Source organism: Lucilia sericata, unplaced genomic scaffold, assembly GCF_015586225.1.
Source record: "Lucilia sericata isolate MDLA Ls3-8-SP2 unplaced genomic scaffold, ASM1558622v1 Contig000478F_arrow, whole genome shotgun sequence".
In the NCBI taxonomy this organism is placed as follows: Eukaryota; Metazoa; Arthropoda; class Insecta; order Diptera; family Calliphoridae; genus Lucilia; species Lucilia sericata.
This window is the reverse complement of record NW_023994493.1, coordinates 85,826-107,435: the sequence shown is the minus strand read 5'-3', so window position 1 is coordinate 107,435 and position 21,610 is coordinate 85,826. Positions and strand designations below refer to the sequence as shown.

Sequence of the window (21,610 nt, the reverse complement as noted above, 5' to 3'; positions counted from 1 at the left end):
CGCATATGATTATGAAAAGAAAAGTGGTTAAAAGAAGAAAAGAAAAGAATAGAAATGAAAGCAATTTTAATGGTTAATGATAATATGTCGTCATCAATAAAGATGATTAAGCTAATACAGAGAGTGGCCAACTTATAGGTAACAATAATTATTACACAAAATTTTATATTTAATATTTAAGAATCAAAAAATATATTTTGTTTTTTTTTATTTTGTTTCTTTTTTTAATATATATTTTTTCTTTAATAGTAATTAATAAGTGGTATAGTTTAGTTAATAAGTTAACAATGTTTAAAGTTTAATTTTGTAATTATTTAAAGAATAAATTTAAAACTTGTTAAATGTTTATTCAAACGTAAAATTACTTTTTTTGTAGTTTGCATTAATAAATTGCTTTTAATTAAAATTTTACTAATTAAACAAATATGTTAAACATATAAGTTTATTGTCTTTAATTTTGTTTTAGTTTAATATTAATTAAATGGAATAATGAATACATAGTATTGGTGTTTTTGTTGTTGTTTTCTAATAATAATACTAAAAATTGTTTAATACCAGGAGTATTTAACAATAAAAATTTTAAATAGTTTTTGTTTGTTTAAAAATGTTCGCCAGCGAACGAGTTTAAATTTTTGTATAATTTCTAATAAAATTCGTATTTAACAGGTATATAAAAAATATATTTGCTTTTTCTGTTTTCTTTTAACATTTAAGCACGACATTGATCTTTAAATTCCTCCATTATTTCCGTGGAATTGAAAAATGACTTTGATTTGCTGGGAGGAACATACAAATCGGATCTATCGTAACAGGTAGCAGTAGCACCAATATCTTGGAAATATTTAACAGCTTGTTGGGAATTACAGTCATCTCCCCATACTAGAGATATTTGACCCAAATCTTTGGCTTTTTTCATTAGGGCGGCTCCTTGTTCTCCCTTAAAATCTTCAGCATGAGGAGCTGTACCGGCCAATTCAAATGCCTGAGCATTGTTAATGGCCTGTTCGAATGTTCGGGTTCTTAGATCAAGAAAAGCCTCCCATTTTTGTGTTTCTCCTTGAGTCAAATACATGACGGGTAATAAATTCTGTTTGAATCTCAGCATGGTGCAGATATCAGCATCAAAACTAGAGAATATTAAAGGACGTCCACAACCTTTTTGTAATATCACTTTTAAAACGGTATCAATAAAGAAATTTTTATCTATGGTTTGTTCAGCCTCTACGCCTCCTTTGATCTTGCGTTGGGGCCATTTTATTTCCACATCTATACCCAAAGTTTTGGGTAATGCTTCTAGCACCTCCTCTAAAGTAGGAAAGATGCGTTTCTCAAATACCGGTTCTTTATTATGGGCCGGATATTCTTTAATTTCATTATTGATAATGGCAAAGACACGTAGTTCCTTAATGGCCTCATAGGTCATGTCTTTCAAGAGTACATATTCCAATTGCGACACATCTTTAACCTCTTTGCCTTGAGGCGCAGTACGCACTCCAAAATCATGATATATCACAGGTATGCCATCGGCCGTTAGGTGTACATCCAGCTCCACCATATCAGCAAATACTTCATAGGCCTTCAAGAAGGAGGAAATGGTGTTCTCTCTTTCTGCAGGGGCATTGGCTATATAACTTTTGCCATTGCCGCGGTGTCCCACATCCAAATTGGGCCAGGTTTTGGGCCAATAATGGGCATAAGTGGTGCGAAAATCTAACAGTTGTTTATCACTAAAAGGCTTAACCAATAAATAGGGTAAAGTTAAGCGTGCTATCACAGTTTCTTTTGTATCCTTAATCTCCAGCAAAAGTTCACCTTGACTACCCTTCAACTGATCCGCCAAAATGTAAGCTTTGCCCATTAGTTGCTGCTGTTGTGAGTAAAATTCTAAAGCATATGAAGCCTCCAATTCCAAGGGAACGGTCAAATGGAAAATCACCACCTCATTGCGTTTGTGTGGCACTCCCTCTGTAGGTTGAGGTTTTAAAACACTTTCATTGTATCTCATTTTGGCAAACTCTACATTAATTCCCGTCTTCTCAGCATCCAGGGAGGTAGTTAAATCCTCTCCTAAAACTACCACCTTAATATAAACATTTTCTGGATCAAATTTATTAATATCATGCACTTGGAACATTTTCTCGCGCTCAAATTTCAACTGCAAGATCATTTCATTATTCAACCAACCACGATTAAGTTCCACCTCTCCTGCCGCCACTTGACCAAAAATATCCACATTACGACAATTGTTTATGCAAGAAGTCAGTTGTCGTGGTTTCAAATGGGTCTCCCAACGTCTGATCTGTTTGCGACCCAAATGATCTTCAGCATAAATAAAATAACGATAATTGATATTATTAGCACAAGCTTGCAACATTACATTGGCCGACCACTCCAAACTGCCTTTGTTTTGAGTCAATGTAACACATCGATCCAATTGCCATTCACCCAAAGCCTGAGAATCTCCTGTCAAGGCTACATGTTCATTTTCAGCCAACTGTTCAGGTAATATCACAGTAAAAGGTCTAACCATATGGACACAAGTGTCCACAGCAATTTTGGCCTCCTCTTCCTGAACATTAGGAACGGTTGAAAATTTGGGTGCTATAACAGCGGCAGCCTCCACGTACGAAGAACACTGTTGAAAGAATACAAAATACGCGATTAATAACAATTTAAAACGTGTCATTTTTTTGTTTTATTCTTAAACAAATAATAAAATTTTATTCTAATTCTTAAAAACACTGAAAGCGTCCGTTAGCTTAAGCGTTTTGTTTTAAAATGACTGTCTAACTCAACGATTCTATTTATATTCAATTCTACTCCAGTCTAAGTTTAAGAAAAATTTTCTCCGCCCTGCCTGCTCTTTAAAGCTTAATAAATAAGTGTATCAGAGATAAAGTTTTAATTAAATACTATTTTAGCAGTAAATAAATGGGCTTTCTGAATCAATTATACGCCAATTAAGTTGTAATCTAAAAAAAGCTTTGTTTTATATTCATATGTGATTAGCTCATTACTAAATCTACTACTCAATTTAATTGAAATCAGTTTGGACAGTTCAACGTTTTATTATTGTTGTGGGCAAAAAAAGTACTGATATGAACCTTCTATTCAATTTAGCAACTTATTTTTCTGATAAGCAAATTCTTCTATTTTCAAATTTATTCGTAGCTTCCTTAGATTTTTATCAATTTGCTAAATTTATGATTGTACCATGTTCAATATATTATTTATTTGCGATCAGACATGTGATAGACAAATGTTTGGCATTATTGACAGTTATACAAATTATTTTGATTGTTAAGAACGAAATTGGGACAAACAATATACTTATATGTACGGAAATTGATAATTTTTTTTATTACCAAGCAAGAATTTGGAACTGAACAAGAACCGATCAACAACTGAATTGGTAGTGACAAAGAAAAGAATTACAATTGATCTTCAATTGAATTTTTATTGACCTACTTCTAAATTGAAAGAACGAACTGAACTAAAACTGAACTAGAACTGAACTAGAACTGAGCTAGAACTGAGCAAGAACTGAGCTAGAACTGAGCTAGAACTGAGCTAGAAACTGAACTAACTAGAACTGAACTAGAACTGAACTAGAACTGAACTAGAACTGAACTAGAACTGAACTAGAACTGAACTAAAACTGAACTAGAACTGAAATAGAACTGAACTAGAACTGAACTAGAACTGAACTAGAACTGAACTAGAACTGAACTAGAACTAAACTAGAACTGAACTAGAACTGAACTAGAACTGAACTAGAACTGAACTAGAACTGAACTAGAACTGAACTAGAACTGAACTAGAACTGAACTAGAACTGAACTAGAACTGAACTAGAACTGAACTAGAACTGAACTAGAACTGAACTAGAACTGAACTACAACTGAACTACAACTGAACTAGAACTGAACTAGAACTGAACTAGAACTGAACTAGAACTGAACTAGAACTGAACTAGAACTGAACTAGAACTGAACTAGAACTGAACTAGAACTGCACTAGAACTGAACTAGAACTGAACTAGAACTGAACTAGAGCTGAACTAGAGCTGAACTAGAACTGAACTAGAACTGAACTAGAAAATGAAATAGAAATGAACTAGAACTGAAATAGAACTGAACTAGAACTGAACTAGAACTGAACTAGAACTGAACTAGAACTGAACTAGAACTGAACTAAACTGAACTAGAAACTGAACTAGAACTGAACTAGAACTGAACTAGAACTGAACTAGAACTGACTAGAACTGAACTAGAACTGAACTAGAACTGAACTAGAACGGACTAGAACTGATACTAGAACTGAACTAGAACGAACTAGAATGAACTAGAACTGAACTAGAACTGAACTAGAACTGAACTAGAACTGACTAGAACTGAACTAACTGAAAGAACTAGAACTGAACTAGAACTGAACTAGAACTGAACTAGAACTGAACTAGAACTGAACTAGAACTGAACTAGAAACTGAACTAGAACTGAACTAGAACTGAACTAGAACTGATACTAGAACTGAACTAGAACTGAACTAGAACTGAACTAGAACTGAACTAGAACTGAACTAGAACTGAACTAGAACGAACTAGAACTGAACTAGAACGAACTAGAACTGAACTAGAACTGAGCTAGAACTGAACTAGAACTGAACTAGAACTGAACTAGAACTGAACTAGAACTGAACTAGAACTGAACTAGAACTGAACTAGAACTGAACTAGAACTGAACTAGAACTGAACTAGAACTGAACTAGAACTGAACTAGAACTGAACTAGAACTGAACTAGAACTGAACTAGAACTGAACTAGAACTGAACTAGAACTGAACTAGAACTGAATTAGAACTGAATTAGAACTGAACTAGAACTGAACTAGAACTAAACTAGAACTAAACTAGAACTGAACTAGAACTGAACTAGAACTGAACTAGAACTGAACTAGAACTGAACTAGAACTGAACTGAACTAGAACTGAACTAGAACTGAACTAGAACTGAACTAGAACTGAACTAGAACTGAACTAGAACTGAACTAGAACTGAACTAGAACTAAACTAGTACTGAACTAGAACTGAACTAGAACTGAACTAGAACTGAACTAGAACTGAACTAGAACTGAACTAGAACTGAACTAGAACTGAACTAGAACTGAACTAGAACTGAACTAGAACTGAACTAGAACTGAACTAGAACTGAACTAGAACTGAACTAGAACTGAACTAGAACTGAACTAGAACTGAACTAGAACTGAACTAGAACTGAACTAGAACTGAACTAGAACTGAACTAGAACTGAACTAGAACTGAACTAGAACTGAACTAGAACTGAACTAGAACTGAACTAGAACTGAACTAGAACTGAACTAGAACTGAACTAGAACTGAACTAGAACTGAACTAGAACTGAACTAGAACTGAACTAGAACTGAACTAGAACTGAACTAGAACTGAACTAGAACTGAACTAGAACTGAACTAGAACTGAACTAGAACTGAACTAGAACTGAACTAGAACTGAACTAGAACTGAACTAGAACTGAACTAGAACTGAACTAGAACTGAACTAGAACTGAACTAGAACTGAACTAGAACTGAACTAGAACTGAACTAGAACTGAACTAGAACTGAACTAGAACTGAACTAGAACTGAACTAGAACTGAACTAGAACTGAACTAGAACTGAACTAGAACTGAACTAGAACTGAACTAGAACTGAACTAGAACTGAACTAGAACTGAACTAGAACTGAACTAGAACTGAACTAGAACTGAACTAGAACTGAACTAGAACCGAACTAGAACTGAACTAGAACTGAACTGTATGAAGTGTGGGCTACTGAACTAGACCTAAATACACTAAAATAGAAAGTATATATCACTGAATTAATCTTTAACTGAACTATAGGCGATCTACAACTGAACTAGAACCAATCCACATCTGAACTTGAACTAGATCTTCAAGTAGAGAGGTATTGAAATGAATGTCTATTGTTTTGTTTAATTAATTTAAAAACGCAAAATTTACCTTAAGTCCTCTATATGAACGTGCTGTACGTAAAATTTGCCTAGCCGACAGGCGATTTTTATTAAAATTTACAAAATCATTAAATAATTTTAAGAAATTTAAACGATACACATGTAGTTTAAACATTTTTAACGTAACACGCTATACATCGCACTAAATTTCATTATAAATATTTATTATTTTGTTACTAGTTCAGAAAAACAAAAAAAAAAAAATTGAAACAATTTTTATTTTTTTCAAAAAGGGGGCGGCAGAGAGTGTAAACAATAAACAAACACTTGTGTTAACTTTTTGGCGTTTAGCCAAATGAGAATTAAAAATTATTGAGGAAAAATTCGAAAAACACCATCAATAAAATATAAAAATTAAACTTTTCTAGTTGAACAACCCCTGAGTAAAAAGGAAAAATGCTATTGTTTGGTCTAAAGATCAGCTGTTGAAGAGGGAACAAATATTTTCCGTCTTGACAAAGTGTTTATTTTGGTCTTTGTTGTGTTTTTGTTGTAGTCTATTAAAAAGATAAATTAAAGATAATTTATTTAACTGTTCGTTATCAAAAAGTTTCTTTATTTGTTCGGCACACTTTTGTTGTCACTTTGCAAGCATTTAAATAAGTGATAAAAACAGAGCTATTAATATACTTTTGCATTGCACTGTCGATCACTGACAGCCAAATGATAAGGATGCCGTATGTTTGTTTACAAGTAATTTTAATGTAAATGAATTATCTTCAAAAGAAGAAGATGATTTATCCATGAAATGTCGCAAGAGAAATCTATTTGAGTAGATCACTCAGGGCGAATTCATATAAATTCGCTTTAGGGCCCGTTATAGAGCAGAAAATGAGTTATTTACATATGGAATATTAGTTATTAAAATATATTTACGACATTTTAGAATTTTAACCACAAATCAAATAATTAAACATGGACTATCAAAAACATTTTTTGGATTATATAAATGGCAAGTAGTTAAAGAAAAACTCTTTCATAATTTATACAAATCTTTAATTTAAATAATAATTTTGCAAAATAAATTGCCATATTGTTCCAGATTACGACACACATTTTTAAAATTTCCATTAATCTTTTATTTTTAGGACACTTCGGCAAAAACCTTCAAGCTTCAAAATCTCCCCGGACACCAATCGACAAGGGTACTTGGAAACCATTGCCGCGCTATCGCCTTAAACCCTACGAAATGCCCATAAATACACCACCCAATCCCGGTCAGGCACCGGTGATGACCAATTATCGTATAGTAACTTTAGAAAAGCCACTAGAGGGGCATAAAACTTTAACTTGGACTTAAGAGAAATAGTTTTTATGGACATTTACAAAATGTAGAACATTTTTTTTAAATAATTTTTATAAATCTAATTTTAACAGCAGGTATTTTAATGGTTGTTTTTTATGTTTGTGAAAATTATGTATTTTGTTGGTTTATTTAAGATTTTGTAATAAAATATCTGTTGTAATTGTAAAACGTAATAACTATTTACTAATTTTTAATAACTTTATTTTGCTAAATTTTATTGTTATTCTGTTTGTGGACAAAACACTTTTTTATTTATTTCTTTACAAATTTTATTAGCAACACGTTTAGTTTTTCTGGTTCAATATTTTTCACATAAAGTCTTATGACATTAGCAATTTATTCACCAGATTTGTTTATAATAAATACGTGTAAATTCTAGGAATTTTCAAAAACGCATGCGTTAAACTAAAAGATTTCAAGTGCAATGAGGAAACAAACAGATTTCAGATTTGAGTAGGAACAAATGCATATAAAGCATTTAAAAAATTGTGTCTTTTTAAGTACTTTAATAGCACAAAAAGTACTTTTAATTCACAAATTAACAACTTTAAATATTTTGAAAATCGGAATTGAACTAGAACTGAACTAGAACTGAACTTGAACTGAACTGGAACTGAACTAGAACTGAACTAGAACTGAACTAGAACTGAACTAGAACTGAACTAGAACTGAACTAGAACTGAACTAGAACTGAACTAAAACTGAACTAGAACTGAACTAGGACTGAACTAGAACTGAACTAGAACTGAACTAGAACTGAACTAGAACTGAACTAGACTGAACTAGAACTGAACTAGAACTGAACTAGAACTGAACTGAACTAGAACTGAACTAGAACTGAACTAGAACTGAACTAGAACTGAACTAGAACTGAACTAGAACTGAAATAGAACTGAAATAGAACTGAACTAGAACTGAACTAGAACTGAACTAGAACTGAACTAGAACTGAACTAGAACTGAACTAGAACTGAACTAGAACTTAACTGGAACTGAACTAGAACTGAACTAGAACTGAACTAGAACTGAACTAGAACTGAACTAGAACTGAACTAGAACTGAACTAGAACTGAACTAGAACTGAACTAGAACTGAACTAGAACTGAACTAGAACTGAACTAGAACTGAACTAGAACTGAACTAGAACTGAACTAGAACTGAACTAGAACTGAACTAGAACTGAAATAGAACTGAACTAGAACTGAACTAGAACTGAACTAGAACTGAACTAGAACTGAACTAGAACTGAACTAGAACTGAACTAGAACTTAACTGAACTGAACTAGAACTGAACTAGAACTGAACTAGAACTGAACTAGAACTGAACTAGAACTGAACTAGAACTGAACTAGAACTGAACTAGAACTGAACTAGAACTGAACTAGAACTGAACTAGAACTGAACTAGAACTGAACTAGAACTGAACTAGAACTGAACTAGAACTGAACTAGAACTGAACTAGAACTGAACTAGAACTGAACTAGAACTGAACTAGAACTGAACTAGAACTGAACTAGAACTGAACTAGAACTGAACTAGAACTGAACTAGAACTGAACTAGAACTGAACTAGAACTGAACTAGAACTGAACTAGAACTGAACTAGAACTGAACTAGAACTGAACTAGAACTGAACTAGAACTGAACTAGAACTGAACTAGAACTGAACTAGAACTGAACTAGAACTGAACTAGAACTGAACTAGAACTGAACTAGAACTGAACTAGAACTGAACTAGAACTGAACTAGAACTGAACTAGAACTGAACTAGAACTGAACTAGAACTGAACTAGAACTGAACTAGAACTGAACTAGAACTGAACTAGAACTGAACTAGAACTGAACTAGAACTGAACTAGAACTGAACTAGAACTGAACTAGAACTGAACTAGAACTGAACTAGAACTGAACTAGAACTGAACTGGAACTGAACTAGAACTGAACTAGAACTGAACTAGAACTGAACTAGAACTGAACTAGAACTGAACTAGAACTGAACTAGAACTGAACTAGAACTGAACTGGAACTGAACTAGAACTGAACTAGAACTGAACTAGAACTAAACTAGAACTAAACTAGAACTGAACAAGAACCTGTAGTTCATATAAAAAACTCTGATACAACGTATCTAAACCTAATTTAGAGCTGAAAAAAATTTAATATATTTTTATTAAAAGCCCTGATAATAGAAACTTGGACTTTAACCTCTTACTGACAAAATTGTTTGATTTTAAGCTTTTTTAATGAGTTAAATTTAAACAATTTAAACAGAATTTTAAAATATCTGTTGCCGTTTCTGTGCAATTTTAAAATTGAACAATATTTATTGTTTTTCCAGAAAATTCCCCCTAAGTTAATTCTCCATCAGAAATTACTTTTAGGTATATTTAAACTTATATAAACAACTCACATAACACTGATTTATTGTCATTGTTTTTACTAGGTACTTTACCACTTTTTAGTACTTCTTTAGTATTCCTCAATTAAGTGCTTCATAACACCCTTTCTCTAAGTTTCTTATTAGTAAAAGTACCCTTTTCAAGCCCCTTTTCTTCCTCACAAGACTCTGTTTACTAAAATTACCGTTAATTCACCTTTGTAATTGTGTATTTAACTTTAAAAAACAAAGCTTTTTTTTATTTGTTTACATGATTTGTATTAGTATGGGTATGATAGGGTAAAATAATAATATTGATTCAATTGTCTATAAATAACATTACACTCAAAAGAGAATAACAACAATGCAAAACCTTAAGAATAAAACAAAACAAAACCCTCTCTGGCTAATGACGTTAATGACCTTCAATCTTTTGCAAAAATACTACTGAACAAAGGATAAAATAAATAAATAATTAAAAAAAGGAATATTTACATTTTGCATATGATCATCCAGCAGCAGAGATGAAGCTTCCAAAACATTTAAAACAGCGGGAACAGACATGTTGCTTTTTTTTTTGATTTTTTTAGTTGAAGTGAGGTAGTTGTAGATTTGTTGAAGATTTGAACTTTAATTTATAATTTGTCTCAGCAAAAACAACAGGAAGTTTGTTGTTTTTTTATTTAATTCTATAGTTTCCTTTTTAATGTTTAACAAAAACCGGAAATAATTGATTATTTAAATTTTCATTTAAAGCTGTTGTTGTTTAATTTAAATAATTTCAAAAAGAATTGAAATATAGGTGATAATTTTTATTAATATTATTGCCTTGTTGTTAAGAAATAATCATTTTGTTTTAGGGTTTACGTGGTTTTATTTGAGTTTAATAAATTTTTAACATTTTTATTTAATTTATTAGGGGTTTTTTTGTTGGTATTTTTTTTATTTAAGAGCCTTAATAAAAATTGGCCCGTCTGGTCTTTGTTTTCTTGCTTTTTTTGAAGAAGTACAGTTGCTATTGAAAGCTGTTTAACACACAAAGCTTTTATTGTATAAATTTTTAAATGTTTTTTAACTGTTTTGGTTTTGTTGTTTTAACTTAAGGAGTTTTTTGTTTAAATTTTGTTAAAATTCCTTTTTTATTTAAGTTATTTTTTATAAATGTCACCACTACGATTTTCTTTGGGTTATTTAATTTAAAAAATTAGCGCTGTTTGGTTTTTATACCCAGCGTTTAGTATAAAAAATATAATATCAAACACAAAAGAGCCAACAAAAAAATAATAGCTTTTTCTTAAAGCTTTTCAAATTGTCATAATTTTTGTTGTTATTGTTGTGTTGATTTGTTAGTATTTTTTTTTTTTTTTTGCATTTATACTAACGCAAAGTTAATAATGAAAATTGTTTTTTTTTTATTTTATCACACAAAAACTATTTAAAAAAAGAGCAAAATTATTGAAAACAAAATAGTTTTCTTAAAGACAACAACAACCAACACTACGCATAATAAACATATGTATTAAAAGTAAACAACAACAATGATACGCTATCGTTTCAATATGAATAACAATAACAAAAGCATGATAAAAACATGAAATATAGCGTATACACTGGGAGAACACAAAAACACCCAACCACCACCTAGTAACTGTTTTCGTACAGAGAGCAAAATGTAAATAAACATGGAGGAATGTCTAAATGTGTGTTATTTTGATATGAATGTAATAAAAACAACAAGTAACCAGGCAACAATCATTGAAAAATGTAAACAAACTTTTAACACAATGTACCAGGTATGGAAATTTCGTTTAGTTTATGGACTAGTCTATTCATAACTAATACTAAGTCCATAGACTAGTATATAGACAAGGCAATAGAGCAGTCCATAGTCTATTCAAAAGACTAGTCCACGGACCTGTCAAAAAACTACATCATAGACTATTCCATAGACAAGTCAATAGACTAGTTTATAAACCAACCGTAGACTGGTCAATGTCAATAGTCAATGCACTATTTCATAGACTAGTTCATAGACTTGAATATAGGCTAACAAAGACTAGTGAATAAACTAACTGAACTAGAACTGAGCTAGAACTGAACTAGAAGTGAACTAGAACTGAGCTAGAACTGAACTAGAACTGAACTAGAACTGAACTAGAACTGAACTAGAACTGAACTAGAACTGAACTAGAACTGAACTAGAACTGAACTAGAACTGAACTAGAACTGAACTAGAACTGAACTAGAACTGAACTAGAACTGAACTAGAACTGAACTAGAACTGAACTAGAACTGAACTAGAACTGAACTAGAACTGAACAAGAACTGAACTAGAACTGAACTAGAAGAACTAGAAACTGAACTAGAACTGAACTAGAACTGAACTAGAACTGAACTAGAACTGAACTAGAACTGAACTAGAACTGAACTAGAACTGAACTAGAACTGAACTAGAACTGAACTAGAACTGAACTAGAACTGAACTAGAACTGAACTGAATAGAACTAGAACTGAACTAGAACTGAACTAGAACTGAACTAGAACTGAACTAGAACTGAACTAGAACTGAACTAGAACTGAACTACAACTGAACTAGAACTGAGACTGAACTAAACTGAACTAGAACTGAACTAGAACTGAACTAGAACTGAACTAGAACTGAACTAGAACTGAACTAGAACTGAACTAGAACTGAACTAGAACTGAACTAGAACTGAACTAGAACTGAACTAGAACTGAACTAGAACTGAACTAGAACTGAACTAGAACTGAACTAGAACTGAACTAGAACTGAACTAGAACTAGAACTGAACTAGAACTGAACTAGAACTGAACTAGAACTGAACTAGAACTGAACTAGAACTGAACTAGAACTGAACTAGAACTGAACTAGAACTGAACTAGAACTGAACTAGAACTGAACTAGAACTGAACTAGAACTGAACTAGAACTGAACTAGAACTGAACTAGAACTGAACTAGAACTGAACTAGAACTGAACTAGAACTGAACTAGAACTGAACTAGAACTGAACTAGAACTGAACTAGAACTGAACTAGAACTGAACTAGAACTGAACTAGAACTGAACTAGAACTGAACTAGAACTGAACTAGAACTGAACTAGAACTGAACTAGAACTGAACTAGAACTGAACTAGAACTGAACTAGAACTGAACTAGAACTGAACTAGAACTGAACTAGAACTGAACTAGAACTGAACTAGAACTGAACTAGAACTGAACTAGAACTGAACTAGAACTGAACTAGAACTGAACTAGAACTGAACTAGAACTGAACTAGAACTGAACTAGAACTGAACTAGAACTGAACTAGAACTGAACTAGAACTGAACTAGAACTGAACTAGAACTGAACTAGAACTGAACTAGAACTGAACTAGAACTGAACTAGAACTGAACTAGATCTGAACTAGAACTAAATTAGAACTGAACTAGAACTGAACTAGAACTAGAACTGAACTAGATCTGAACTAGAACTAAATTAGAACTGAACTAGAACTGAACTAGAACTTAACTGAAATAGCCAAGTTTATAGACTATTTAAAAGACTTGACCATAGACTGAACTACTAAAAAAAGCTAGAACTGAACTAGAACTATACTAGAATTAAACTAGAACTTAACTGAAATAGACAAGTTTATAGGCTATTTAAAAGACTTGACCATAGACTGAACTACTAAAAAAAGTAAATAATCTGAATTGTCCATCCCTGCTCTATATAAAATGAAGCAAGACTACAAAAATAGATTTACAGAGAAAGTGAAAATAATAGGGAGAATAATTTTCTAGCTTAAAAAAGTAAAATTAAAGCGAAAATTTATAAAATTTGTTTCATACAATTAAACATTTAATTGAAAAACAACAATTATATCCAAATTTTAAAAATTAATAAAAATCCCTCTATTTATTATTAAATAACAATGATGCCATAGAAAATATCTGATAAAGTTAATTTAAACTTAATCATCTATTTTCTTGCTCCCAACTGTAGGGTGTGTTTGTTTTCATCTCTCTACTGTGCGCATAATACTCTACACACAAAGAGCACTTCACACTTTGAAACTTTCAAACCAGATTTCCATATTGAAGGAGACGACGACAGCAAAAATAACAATACGCCTGACCATCACGTGAACGTGTTCGTATATAAATAAATGGCATGGCATACATTTCTGTTGACACGATGTGAATCGTTAAAGAAACGAAGCCAAAAACCAAAACGTAAACATGTTTTTATAATATAAATAAAAAAAATCGAAAAAAGCTTTATTATTTACGTAAATAAATTTAAAGACTCTCTGGCGTATTATTGTTTTATTGTTAATTTAATTATTATTGTTGTTTATTTGTGAATTGAATGACTGAGCGGAATTGAAAAATAGTTTTATTTTAACACTCTGTGCATACGATCTAAATTGCCGATTCCATAGACTTGCCCTTGATGACCTATAAATCCCTAGATAGTATCAATATTTAGAAACCTCTACTCTAAAGAATTTTGTTATTATTTAGAAAAGAACTATATGTTTTAGGATATAACTGAAGATTTTACTTAGATTGATAATTTGAAAATATTTGATGCTAAATTTAATTGTTTCAAGCATTATAATAAGACTGCTTGTTAATGTTTTTATAAAAATAGACTCATCAGTTTGAAAAAAAGTAACATTTGCTTTAATATATTCCTTAGACACCAGAGAGACCTTGTTATTATTACTTTTAGGTGGCCTGATCGAAATACTCTATTATATTTTTGTCGCTCATTTAAGTTTTCTAAATTCTTAACACGTAAATTGTGCAAAAATTGTATTTATTATTGTAAAATTATAATTTTTATAGTAATTTTCCACAAAACTAGAATATTATAATAAATTTACTATCGTGTTATTATTTGTATTATTGCAAAATATTTAATTGTTTACATTTTTACCGCAAAACAAAAATGATGATGACAAAACTATTTTTCTGGGGGTGTGTACGTAAATGACAAAAAAGCTTTTCTTGTTGATAACTTTTTCTTGCCATATACTATATTGGCAATAACAATGGTCAAGGTTTTTTAACATTTTGCGACATGTGTTGCTCATTCTCTCTCCTTTCCCTCTCTTGTTGTTCTATTTACAACTATTTAGTTTTAAAAGTATGGAGGTTTTTTTGGGAAATAATAAACGTGTTGCTAAATAGAATTTTGTTTTTAATTTTATTTAGACATTTTTTAATAAAATTTACTAAATTAGTAAGAGAGAGGGAGCTTTTTTAATGAGTATTAGCTAAAACAAGAAAAAGTGTTGTGTTCTGCTATGACGATTCTTATCTAGCCTATAGTCTAGTCTATAATCTAGTCTATAGTCTAGTCTATAGTCTAGTCTATAGTCTAGTCGTTAGTCTAGTCTATAGTCTAGTCTATAGTCTAGTCTATAGTCTAGTCTATAGTCTAGTCTATAGTCTAGTCTATAGTCTAGTCTATAGTCTAGTCTATAGTCTAGTCTATAGTCTAGTCTATAGTCTAGTCTATAGTCTAGTCTATAGTCTAGTCTATAGTCTAGTCTATAGTCTAGTCTATAGTCTAGTCTATAGTCTAGTCTATATTCTAGTCTATAGTCTAGTCTATATTCTAGTCTATAGTCTAGTCTATAGTCGTCTATAGTCTAGTCTATAGTCTAGTCTATAGTCTAGTCTATAGTCTAGTCTATAGTCTAGTCTATAGTCTAGTCTATAGTCTAGTCTATAGTCTAGTCTATAGTCTAGTCTATAGTCTAGTCTATAGTCTAGTCTATAGTCTAGTCTATAGTCTAGTCTATAGTCTAGTCTATAGTCTAGTCTATAGTCTAGTCTATAGTCTAGTCTATAGTCTAGTCTATAGTCTAGTCTATAGTCTAGTCTATAGTCTAGTCTATAGTCTAGTCTATAGTCTAGTCTATAGTCTAGTCTATAGTCTAGTCTATAGTCTAGTCTATAGTCTAGTCTATAGTCTAGTCTATAGTCTAGTCTATAGTCTAGTCTATAGTCTAGTCTATAGTCTAGTCTATAGTCTAGTCTATAGTCTAGTCTATAGTCTAGTCTATAGTCTAGTCTATAGTCTAGTCTATAGTCTAGTCTATAGTCTAGTCTATAGTCTAGTCTATAGTCTAGTCTATAGTCTAGTCTATAATCTAGTTTTTGTGGGTATAAGTCCAATATTTCGACATGTAACAAATGTAATGGCAAAATCAGACAGATCGACGGACATGGCTAAATCGTGTTAGAATATAAATACCTAGAAAAATCTACTGACTCAACGAACAATATTTCCGTGTGTAACAAACCGAATGACCATGTCAATATACCCCGCATCTTTTTTGTTGTTGGATATAAAAAACAAACGGTACAAAGTCCAATTTATTATTTTTAATATGAAAAATAATGTATGTTTGTTTATTTTTAAACTTTATGCTAATTTAGAAGAGATAATCATCAAACGGTGGTGGAAGGAGATTGAATAACGACTATTTACTTAATTGCAAATTGAAATACAAAAGTACGAATAAATGTTTTGCAATTATTTACTTTTTTTAGTTATTATTTATTAAGTATACTCACTGTGGTTGGTGTAACTGTTTCTCTGTTATTGGAAGCTCTATTTCCCTGGATAAAAAACTTCCGGTTGATACAGCTGTTGTTGAGTTGACAATCTTGGGACGATTCGGAATCGTTAGGTTGAGGAGTGGAGAACCAATTGTCGTGGGAATGTACTGTTGTTGAAACAGCTGTTGCTTTGGGAGTAGTAGCAGCATTTGTAGTTAATGTTGTCATGGTTTTTGTTGTTGTTGTTTTGACACAATATTGTCTAGAAATCATTGACTATATAATGTATGCACGTGCTAGTCAACTTTTGACATATACACACACATTTATTTATGTATTTAAAAGCTTTTTTTTCAGTGTCGTGGTTTTGATGTTTAAACAAATTGTTGTTATTGTTTTGCTTTTATTTTTGTTTAAATTTAATCTTTACTTAATAACTTTGTTTACATTAGATTTTTTTCCACTTAAACAAGTTTATCACTTGAATTTTTAATAGTTTTAATAAATATTTAATAATCACGTTTTGTAAAAAAACAACTTAACACGTGACATTTACTATACGTTTTATGACATCAGCCAAATATGTTCAATTTTTTTTTCTTTTTCTTTTAACTAAAATCTCTATTTTTTCATAGATTTAATTAAATATTCTTAACTGCTTCACTTTATACTTTGTTGCCTTTTTTTAGTGTTGTATATTCTAAAATAACACTAAATCAACGGACAGTTTCTTATTTATATATTTGGTTTTGCTTGTCAACTTTAATATTACATTTCAACATTTTGTACTAAATCAATTTAAGTAAATTGATTTAAATTGAATAATATGATACACTATCATGTTATAGCGGCAAAAAAGAATCACTAACTACTTTAATAGAGAGCAGAAGAAGAAGGCATAGTTGTGGAAAGTATAAACAGAGAATGTTGCAAAAAGGGATGTTATTTGAAAGTTTAAATAACACACGCTACAATAGGTAAAACAAAATACATAGTCAACATATCGTAAACTTAACTGCAAAAGGAACTAAGTTTATTTTGAATGAATGAAAAAAAAATCTGAAAAACTTGTTTGCTTATATGTGTTATAATTTTAGAATTTTTTAAATAAAATTTGTTAAATATTTTAATTTAAAAAAAAATGTTAATTCTTTTTAGCCTCTTTTGCAGTTAAAACTACGTTCTGCTAAAGTCTAAAGTTTTTTTTGCTTTAATTCTTTGAATTAATAAAAAATATATATTAAACTTACAATACATGGTTGTTTGTGTTAGTAATTTGTTATATATAGTCAGTTGCTAATCAGTTGGCAATCTCTGCCTCTTTATTCTCTGCAGCAGGTTTCTCACTAGATTCCTTTTGCTCCTCATCCTTTTGTTCCTCTTGCTTTTCTACTTTCTCCTCCTCTATTTTTGTTTCATTTTCTACTTTCTCATCCTTTACTTCGGGAGTTTTTCTCTCAAATAGAACAATCATTTCGGTGTGTGTGGTGTGGGGGAACATATCTACCGCCACCGCTGTGACAGGATAAAAAGGTTCTCCTTTATATTGTTTTGATTCTGGGCGACCTAATTCTATCCAGTTGCGTTGAGCTCTGTGGGGATTACAGGAAATGTAGACTAAACGTTTAATGGCCGAGGCGGCACGTATAGCGAGTATGGAACGTTGGTCTGGAAAAAAGTTTCAAAATTAAAAAATTTCCAAAATTTTAAATTTTGGATTTTTTATTAAAAATTTTCAAAAATTAAAATTTTTTAAGTAAAAATTTTGAATTTTCGAAGTAAAACTTTTCAAAATTGCAAATTTTTAGTATCAAAATTTATATTTCGAAATTCAAAATTTTCGATTTTTGAAAATTGAAAAAAGAAAACTTTTTGAAATTGTTTATTCCAAAATTAAGAATTTCTAAATTAAAATTATATTTAAATTTTCGAAATTAAAATTAAAATTCTGAATTTCAAGAATTAAAAATTTTGAAATCTAAAATTTTAATTTTTGGTAATCTAATATTTTGAATATTTAAAAATTAATTTTTTAATTTCCAATATAAATTTTTAATTCCGAAAAAAAATTCAATTCCAAATAGAAAATTTCGAATAGAAATTTTCAATTTCGAATAAAAATTTTCAATTCGAAAAGAAATTTTCAATTTGTAATTGAATTTTTAATTTCAAATTTCGAATAGAAATTTTCAATTCCGAATAGAAAATTTCAATTTCGAATAAAAATTTTTAATTTCGAATAAAAAATTTCAATTTTGAAAAGAGATTTTTAATTAACAATAGAAAATTCGAACAGAAATTTTTAATATCAAAAAAAAAAAAAAAAAATATTTTCAATTTCGAAAAGAAGTTTTTAATATCGAATAGAATTTTTCAATTTCGAATGGAAATTTTGAATAAAAATTTCAATTTCACATAGATATTTTCTATGTTAAATTGAAATTTTCAATTTCGAATAAAATTTTTAATTTCGAATAAAATTCTTAATTTCGAATAAATTTTCAATTTTGAATAGAAGTTTCCAATTTCGAATAGAAATTTTCAATTACGAAAAAAACTTTCAATTTCGAAAAGAAATTTTCAATTTCGAAAAGAAACTTTCAATTTCGAAAAGAAATTTTCAATTTTAAATAGAAATTTCCAATTTCGAAGAGAAATTTCTAATTTCGAATAGAAATTTCCAATTTCGAATAGAAATTTTTCAATTTTAAACAGAAATTTCCAATTTCGAAGAGAAATTTCTAATTTCGAATAGAAATTTCCAATTTCGAATAGAAATTTCCAATTTCGAATAGAAATTTCCAATTTCGAATAGAAATTTCCAATTTCGAATAGAAATTTTTAAATTTTTAACAGAAATTTCCAATTTCGAAGAGAAATTTCTAATTTCGAATAGAAATTTCCAATTTCGAATAGAAATTTTTAAATTTTTAAATTTTTAATAGAAATTTTCAATTTTGAATATAAATTTCTAATTTCGATTAGAAATTACCAATATCGATTATAAAATTTTAATTTCGAAAATAAATTTTCAATTTCGATTAATATTTTTCAATTTCTAATAGAGATTATCCATTTCGTTAACAATATAAATTTTAAAAAGACTTACGCAATCCTGCTCTGGGAGGATCCACGACAGCTACCAAATCCAACGGTTCACCTGGTGCTGTACCATACACCACTTCCTTAACCATCGATTGTATATAATCATCAGCATTTCCTGCATAAAATTTACAATTTGTTATACCATTCTTCTCAGCATTATACTCAGCATCCTTAATGGCATCGGGTATGATTTCCACGCCCAACACCTGTTTACAGTGTTTAGCAAAAGCCAAAGCTATAGTGCCCGTACCACAGCAAATATCCAAAACTGTGGAATGAGGTTTTGGAGCCGCTAAAGCTATAGCATTTTGATATAAAACATTAGCACTCGCAGTGTTAATTTGAAAGAAAGCCAAAGGACTTATTCTAAATTCCAAATCTTGTATGGAATCTCTTATGTGAGTAGTGCCCGATAAATGCTCGACGGGTGAAACCATTTGACCCACCTCACGATGTTTAACATCTTGATAGTACAAAGAAGTGCATTTGTACTCTTTTTCTACGCCCTCCTCCTCATCCTTAAAGGACAAGTTTTCATAGTAAGCGATTAATTCCTCTTTTACTTGTTTTAGTTCGTCCTCAGTTAAATTTGAAGTATAGATACCGGGCACCAGCATAAGTTCATTGGTGAGCTTGGAAGTGCGCACCATTATTTGACGAAAGTGACCAGAATTTCCCTCTGGATTGAAAGGTTGGAACTTGGATTGCTTAACAAAATCTTGGAAAGTTTTCGCAGCCCATTTGGCTGCTTTAGGGATATGAGGTAATGATTCTACCTCCGCTACTTCTACTGAACCGTCAGCATAACTACCTAAACGAAAACCTACCACAATTTCACCATTACTATTTTTACCCACTGTAAATTCATTCTTATTGCGATAACCATTTATTTGAGGAGAGGCTAAGGCACCTTCATATTTGAAATTTTGTAAATGAGGTTTGGCATCCCGATTGATTTTTTTCAAATCATTGGTAAACTTTTTGATTAATTCCTCCATTTCATAGTATTTCTTTTTTAATTGTTCCTCATAACTTAAATGAGCCAAAGGACAAGTGGCATCGGCTGAGGTGCGTTGTTTTTTATTGTCACTGCCACGTTTTTCTTCCGATTGGCCATCTTCTTTACGTTTTCTTTGCAAGGGATCCGCCGAAGCTTTAGCCACCTGTAGTTGGAAAAATAATTAATGTTTTAGCAGTATATTTATCGTATGATAAATAATTACTTACCGTGGCCTGCAAGACCTTGCCTTTCCATTTGTAACCATTTAAAAGCTGTATAGCCTTCTCCTGATCTTCCTGACTGCGAAAACAAACAAAAGCAAATTCTTTGCGCAAAGGAGACTTCACTTTGGCCATGTCCAACTTGAGTTTGTTTTTGATCAATTTTTTAAATTCCTTGAAAGATTTTGCAACGTAAAATCGATGGTCTACCCACAAAATAATGGAGAAAACTTACCCCCATGCCAAAGTAGCCCATATTTCGCACTTCAATTTTGTAAATTTCTGAGGTAAATTCATTGCGCTGCAAATAGCCAAATTCCTTGTCATTGCCTCCTTCCTCTTCGGTATCTTTTGTTTCATCGCTGTTGTTACTTGTTTTCTCCTTAGTTTCTTTTATTTCTTCTGCTTTTTCTTCAATTGCAGCAATTTCTGTTGCCTTTTCATCAACTTTTTGCACTTCTTGTATTTCTACGTCCATTTTTATTTTAAAAAATTAAATTAATAAAAATTTCCAGCACAAACTGAAAATTATTTGTTTAAAAGGCGCAACACGTGTGACCTGCGCCGACAAAAATTAACGCCGTTGGCGGCTGTCACTGAAAATTTCTACGGCGTTTTAATATCATCAATAAGGCGGCTATGTTTTTGTTTTTAAATTTTAAACCAAAGTATTTTAAACGATATTGAATATAAAGTTTGTATTACAAACTGAATCCAAGCAATTAAAAGGCGGTGTACATATTTTGGAAGAAAATACACATTTTGAAAAAAACGGAATTTATATTATTTTTATAGATTTATACCATAATAAAACATTGTTGTATCATGGATTTATACTATACATATTTATAGTCCAAATGTTTCTGTTGTTAAATAAGCAATTCCGATTTGTTGAAATGAGATTTTAATTCTTTATATATTTAAGATCTTAAGGATTTTTTTTTTTGTCAAACATATCGACAAATACTTGTCAGTCCG

The 21,610-nt window shown here is 30.8% G+C and overlaps 2 protein-coding genes across 5 annotated transcripts; both read right to left on the bottom strand.

The window, feature by feature from the left end:
- Positions 1 to 49: 49 nt before the first annotated feature.
- On the bottom strand, positions 50 to 16,624 carry LOC119605351 (putative glycerophosphocholine phosphodiesterase GPCPD1 homolog 2). Of its 3 annotated transcripts, none has more exons than XM_037958393.1 (2): positions 16,322 to 16,624; positions 50 to 2,635 (listed from the first exon to the last, which is right to left on the bottom strand). In XM_037958393.1, exons 1-2 carry the CDS (start codon positions 16,577 to 16,579, stop codon positions 710 to 712), a joined length of 2,184 nt encoding a protein of 727 aa, XP_037814321.1. In that variant the 5' UTR covers positions 16,580 to 16,624; the 3' UTR covers positions 50 to 709. The 3 variants fall into 3 exon arrangements, with proteins under 3 accessions (XP_037814321.1, XP_037814323.1, XP_037814322.1); XM_037958395.1 differs by lacking the exon at positions 16,322 to 16,624 and adding an exon at positions 10,219 to 10,924; XM_037958394.1 differs by lacking the exon at positions 16,322 to 16,624 and adding an exon at positions 6,032 to 6,404.
- A 257-nt stretch (positions 16,625 to 16,881) lies between these two features.
- LOC119605353 (tRNA (uracil-5-)-methyltransferase homolog A) lies at positions 16,882 to 21,207 on the bottom strand. Of its 2 annotated transcripts, XR_005231580.1 has the most exons (5): positions 20,868 to 21,207; positions 20,639 to 20,806; positions 19,416 to 20,574; positions 17,557 to 17,974; positions 16,882 to 17,017 (listed from the first exon to the last, which is right to left on the bottom strand). XR_005231580.1 is itself a non-coding variant. In XM_037958398.1 (4 exons), the coding sequence occupies exons 1-4, from the start codon at positions 21,108 to 21,110 to the stop codon at positions 17,607 to 17,609; spliced, it is 1,938 nt and encodes a 645-aa protein (XP_037814326.1). In that variant the 5' UTR covers positions 21,111 to 21,207; the 3' UTR covers positions 17,501 to 17,606. The 2 variants fall into 2 exon arrangements, 1 of the variants encoding a protein (XP_037814326.1); XM_037958398.1 differs by lacking the exon at positions 16,882 to 17,017 and having other exon boundaries at positions 17,501 to 17,974.
- Between the last annotated feature and the right edge of the window lie 403 nt (positions 21,208 to 21,610).